Raw genomic sequence first — 6,028 nt, forward strand, 5'->3', positions numbered from 1 at the left:
GAATTCCATTCCTGCGCCTCAGGGGGGTGCATGGGGAGTGGTGACCACCACAGCTGCAATTATCAACAGGAAGGATCAGGCTCGCATCCAAAGTCTCTGCTGCACCAGAGGGCAATGACTCATCCAGCTGCGGTGCGTGTTTAGCCTCGCTTCGCAATCCAGCCTTAACGGCTCAGCTCTTAGAGCCAATCCTTGTCCCAAAGATATGGGTCTGACTTGCTGACTTCCCTTATCAGCATTGTTCCAACATGCCAGAGATTTTTCACCTTGGAGACCTGCAGTGGATATGGGTAAGGTCCAACGCAATATTGACAACATCTTCCCTGGACTTTCATGGGCCAGCAAGAGCTCACTGAACGTGGCCGGACCCACAATGATTTCCAAGGCTCAGGCCCCTCTCTTAGGATGAACCCACTCCAGGGCACCCTGCCCTTCACAAAGAAAAGAAGAAAAGAGAACTCTTCCACGGGGCACCCACCTGCTTCTCCAGGATATTTTGTGTTACTGTACTGGATACCGCAAAGTTGCCTGTCTCACTCTGGCTCCAGGGATCTTACCCCGACTCCCTTTCAATTGGCTGAGGGCAATTTAGCTCATCTTCTGTCCCTTCTGAATGGTGCTCGCCCATCTCTTAGGACCAGCAAACCCATGTTCAACTGTTGTTCACATAGAATCCTTCTCCACTTCAACCGTCAAAGTTCTTGTTTGAATATTTGCTACTACCACTAAGATCTACACTAGCGGCACCTCTCCCCGGGCTTCCATGAACACTGCAGCACCCCTCCTACTTGTCGCGGCTTAGACCTCACAGCTCATAGTGCAGGCAATGGTTGGGTATGTGCCCAATGCTCCAGCGCCATACATTTTCATGGCTAGTTGATTCAGCAGGTGAGTTGTTACACACTCCTTAGCAGGTTCCAACTTCCATGAACAACGTCTTACTGTCTATATCACCCAACACCTTTTCTGGGGTCTGATGAGTATCGCATCAGGCACCGTAACCCAGCTTCGGTTCATACTGCAGTGCCAGTTCTGCTTACCAAAAGTGGCCCACTTGGCACTCACATTTGATTCCTGGCTCCAAGCAAACCATTTAGAGTTTGAGAATAAGTTGAGATTGTTTCAGCCCAAAGACATCTAATCATTCACTTCACCAGATAAAACTGGGGTTTCCGAGCACCAGCTATTCTGAGAGAAATTTAAGAGGGAACCAATAGTAGTTGCCGACACAGTCCCAATAGGCAGAACCAACAGAATCGGAGCAGGTTTAAGCAGTGAATGACACACAAATAAACCATTCCACAGAAAAATAGGAAGTAGCAAGGGGAAAAACTATCAAGGAGCGAAGAACCCATTAAAAAAGAAAACCCCCAGGGCTTGTTTACAACACATCCATCCAATGAACTGAATGACTTTTATAGTGTATAGAAACAGGAAGTAAACGATGAGCAGGAAGTGAAACTGACATCTGAGATTGAGTAATTCCCTATAAAGGGATACCCACTCAGGAAATTAGTTTTCAACTAGAGGCTGGGAACAAAAAAAGTTAAGTACTACAACTCTGCCCCCCAGGCCTCCAACTACCTATGAGCCAGAACGCTCACAAGCAGCACTTCCAGACTGCACATACAGAGCCAGACAGAGAATGCAAACCTTTATACAAGCCTGAAACTCGGCCCTAAAGCGGAGTGCAATCGCGAGACTATAACTGCCACACCCAGACTCCTGGTGAGTACTCCATGGCCCGCTCCCTCACTGTACACAAGCTTATTACAGAACATTGACATGTCCCTTTTATGCCTTGCTGCAAGAAGTCTTGTCCCTACAGTAGTGTATCCTGCTTCAGTTGTGATTAGCTTGTTATTGGGATAGTATCTACGGTCTCCCTAGGCAAAGATCATTATTATATTATTCGTTTTCTTTATTACTGGTGGTGTGATTTTAACTATTCAATGGGATTTGAGAAGGATCTTAAATTACAGAAAGGGTTTGTAAGAGCAAGATAGTGTAAATATTTTCAATTTTCTGTACAAAAGGGTGGATAACTCTATAGGTGCCTACTTAGGCTGATTTGAAAGCTGCTGCTTTATGTGGTCTGATCAGGTGATAGATAGTCAATGTTTATTAGGTCGTGTATCAAACCTACTAAACACCAGATTGGAGTAGCATATTGACGCTGTGATCATTAGAGTGGGTAGGCTTGTCAATGAGGTCATAGCGATCCATGTAATCAATTATTATGTGTGTACATGAACAGGTGGGGTAATCGACCCAGATATTCCACTCTGCACAAGATGATTGATCAGTATGTTAGGTGAGGTTGATGAGCTAGAGGAGACCTCCATGGATACTAGCAAGGTTCTCTTTTGGGGGAATGGTAGGAAATTACAGGTAACTGAAGATTCCAGGCTGGATTATTGGATATTAGGAGGAGCCGTGGGCTGAAACCTCTGTTTCCCTGATGTGTATTGACATATAATATGTTGGGGAAGGCTGTCTCACCTCCTCTTCCATGTCCTTGTTTTTAGTTCATATGTTAAAGAAAGCCAGCAAGAGGTGTATTATATCTGTAGTGCGTTTCCAAATAAACCAGGATGGGGATGTGTTTGAGCTGGGGACAGGAGCATTTGAGTGAATTCATCAGTTAACCAAGGTTGATTTGAATATTTGTATTTTTGTTACTATACGTATTTATTATTAGAAGCGAGAGAGGTGGTTTTCAGCGAGGTGGGTCATTTTTACCCATCATCATTTAAAACCCATGCATTGCTGGCTTAAGTCCACATGTCATGGCCCATGTGATAGTGTCATGTGTATAGAATAATAACAAGTTCATGGTGATACTGAGTAAACAGTGATATTATTCTTTGATCATCTTTGCCGGATATTCAGTGGCAGTATCTTATCTACCTTCACCCAGTTCTAAATGTTGAAGATTATGGGAACATCATGGCAAGGCTCATTGGAGTGATATTCTAATCCAATCTTTTAGTGCTTGAAGAAGTATAGTTTACGTAGGGGTGTTCCCAAATTTGTGTTCAAGATATCGTTTGAGGCTCAATAAGTCTGTGACACCATGGGTAACCATGCACACAGGTATATGCTATAGGTTTAGGCATTTCAGTGACTTAAAGTTTAATAAAACTGGTCTGTAATGTAAAATGACATGCTCTTTTCATTATCTCTTCCTATATTGTAGGATGTCAAAATTAAGTTAATCATTGCATTTTAGAATGGAAAATTTGACATATATGTCTGCATTTATCATCACTGCATATGGAGAACTGACCAACATGAAGTATTTCTACATTATCTGTGCCCTGATTGGCTACATGATGATCCTCATTGCTAATGGTTTGCTCATAGCTGTCATCGTCACCCACAAAAGCCTTCACAAGCCCATGTACATCTTCATCTGTGCACTGGCTGTCAATGGAGTGTACGGGAGCACCGGCTTCTTCCCAAAGCTCATGGTTGACCTCCTCTCCGGCCGACAAACCGTTTCCTACATTGGCTGCTTAACCCAAGTCTTCTGCATTCATACGTACATGGGGTGTGAGCTCACCATACTAGGAGTGATGGCCCTTGACCGCTTTCTGTGCATCTGCAACCCCTTGAGATATCACAGCATTAAGACATACTCCACTGTCTGCAAACTCATTACTGCTGCCTGGTTTTACGCTATTGGCCTTGTCTCCATCAATTTTGTACTAACAGTCAGACTTCCTTTGTGTGGTATGACCATCAAAAAAATCTATTGTGACAACTGGTCTGTTGTGAGGCTGTCATGTACAGACACATCTGTCAACAACATATTTGGTCTCTTCATCACAGCAGCGATCAGTGGATTGGTGCCTCTTCTAATCCTCTATTCCTATGTTAGAATACTGATTGTTTGCATCCATGCCTCAAGAGAAACCCAGGCCAAAGCTCTGCAGACATGCACACCACATTTGTTGTCCATGATGAACTTTATTGTGGACATTCTTTTTGAAATATTCCTCCACCGGTATGAGTTAGTTGGCATGCCTCAAGCAGTGCGCATCCTGATGTCAATCCAATTTCTGGTGGTTGCGCCCCTATTGAACCCAGTGCTGTATGGATTTAAAATGTCTGAAATCAAAACACAGATTGCAAAGTTAACCAGGTCACGGAAAACTGCAGATGTCTAGCTATATTGCTTTTGGTTCACACATATTCAGATGTTGACTGGTGATAAGTAGTTCAAGGTGTTCAGCTACTTGTGTATGGCACAACACAAGTTTGTATAGAACTGGAGTAGGTCTTGATGGCTCTGAACAGGGCATGATTTGAAGAATATGAATATCTTCAAAGCAAAAGGAGTTATGAATGCACAAAAAATGCATTCTTTGTTTTCCATATGAAGGAAGTATTTCAGAGGCTTGTTAAGGCATGGACAAATGGGCAATTGTCCAGTACCCCAACCTTCCAAGTGGCTCTTTGGTAAAGTGATCTTTCACACCTCCTTCTAGTTTTATTTCCCAAACCTTACCCCTCTCTCCTGCTCCTGCTCCCGCTCCCTCTCCTACTCCCACTCCCACTCCCTGTCTTTCTGTCTCATATATATATATATATATATATACATATATATATATATATATATATATATATACACACATATGTACATATATATATATATATATATATATATATATATATATATATATATATATATATATATATATTCACTGAAAAAACCATAGGTTATAGACCATATATAGTTAGGAATTAGCATTTACAAAACCTTATTTTACTCACACAAAACCATTGAAACTCGCATATATAGTTAGTTGCACTAACTATATATCGCGCACCCGCAATCCACTGCTGATCATGTCACATATTACATCATTCATGACATGGTCAGTGACATCACTGATGACATCACTGATGACATCTCAAATGACATCACTGATGACATCACTGATGACAACATCCAGTGACTGTATGTTTCTGTAAAATTAAAATATGTCTTACATATTGAAGAATGAGTGGATGTATAAGTGTCTGGATGAAGGATTTAGTAGGTGCATGACTGACTGTATGAGTGAGTGATTAAATGTGTCTCACTGAGTGCATGGGTTAGAGACTAAACTGTCTTAATTTGTGCATCATTATGTCTGTTCTGTAAACTGCTGCATGTGTTGATCAGTAGCTATATGAGCAACTATATGGGTTATTGATTGGTTGCCCAAGTATTTGTATGGGAGACTGAGTGTGTGTGTGGGTGGCTGGGATGTGTATGACTCTGTGCATAGATGTGTGAGCAGTTGATTCACTAGATGTATGGGTTCAAAAGTGCATGTGGAAACAGCTGTATGGGTGGTTGACTGTGTGCATGAGTGTATTGGTGAGTGAATGGATATCTCAGTGCTACATGTCAAAGTAAGTACATATGTAAAACACAGTACATGTGAGAGTTGACATATAAAATTAAAATTAAATGACATTTTCAAATTAAATGTATTAAGTGTTACCACTTTATTCCAATCAAGATGACTTCAGGTGTGCCATACTTTTGTCATAAGTAAGACTGTTAGTGTTCTAGTTGTTCTTTAGAACACTCTGGGACATTCTGTCATTGGGCTATAGTTGGGCTACATCTGGCTGATATTTGGGCTACATTTGGGCTATTTTGTCTCTGGTGGCCATCTTGGGAGACTGCATATCAGAATTTTTTTAATGAAATATAAGAGGATTTGAGAAGTCACTCAAAATGTGCCCTAATTTTTCTTTCTTCAGCACTAATCATAATTTCTATGGCAAAATGAACCCCCTCATTTTGTTCCTTTGCAAGTTAAATGTTTTAAGTGTTAACACTTTATTCCAATCAAGATGACTTCAGGTGTGCCATACTTTTGTCATAAGTAAGACTGTCGCAGGGTTTCTGTTCTCACACAGAACTGTGCACAGAGGAGTGGAACCTCGGCGAATTAGGGTGACCCAAAACACACCTTAGTACCCAACTCACCCCTTACCGAGCTAGCTACAGTGTCTCATTGGACAT

The 6,028-nt window shown here is 41.7% G+C and overlaps 1 protein-coding gene and 1 pseudogene across 1 annotated transcript; one reads left to right on the forward strand and one right to left on the reverse strand.

Moving 5' to 3' along the window:
• Positions 1 to 249: 249 nt before the first annotated feature.
• LOC144774354 (28S ribosomal RNA) lies at positions 250 to 1,261 on the reverse strand (annotated as a pseudogene).
• Positions 1,262 to 3,233: 1,972 nt separating this feature from the next.
• On the forward strand, positions 3,234 to 4,172 carry LOC144773937 (olfactory receptor 52D1-like). The gene has a single exon (XM_078658992.1). It carries the CDS (start codon positions 3,234 to 3,236, stop codon positions 4,170 to 4,172), a length of 939 nt encoding a protein of 312 aa, XP_078515118.1.
• The last annotated feature ends 1,856 nt before the right edge of the window (positions 4,173 to 6,028 follow it).

The sequence above is a fragment of the Lissotriton helveticus genome, chromosome 8 (genome assembly GCF_964261635.1).
Source record: "Lissotriton helveticus chromosome 8, aLisHel1.1, whole genome shotgun sequence".
Taxonomy (NCBI): domain Eukaryota; kingdom Metazoa; phylum Chordata; class Amphibia; order Caudata; family Salamandridae; genus Lissotriton; species Lissotriton helveticus.

Bases quoted from the DNA above. Each gene is read 5' to 3' on its own strand.
- LOC144773937 (XM_078658992.1), top strand. From the start codon at position 3,234: ATGGAAAATTTGACATATATGTCTGCATTTATCATCACTGCATATGGA.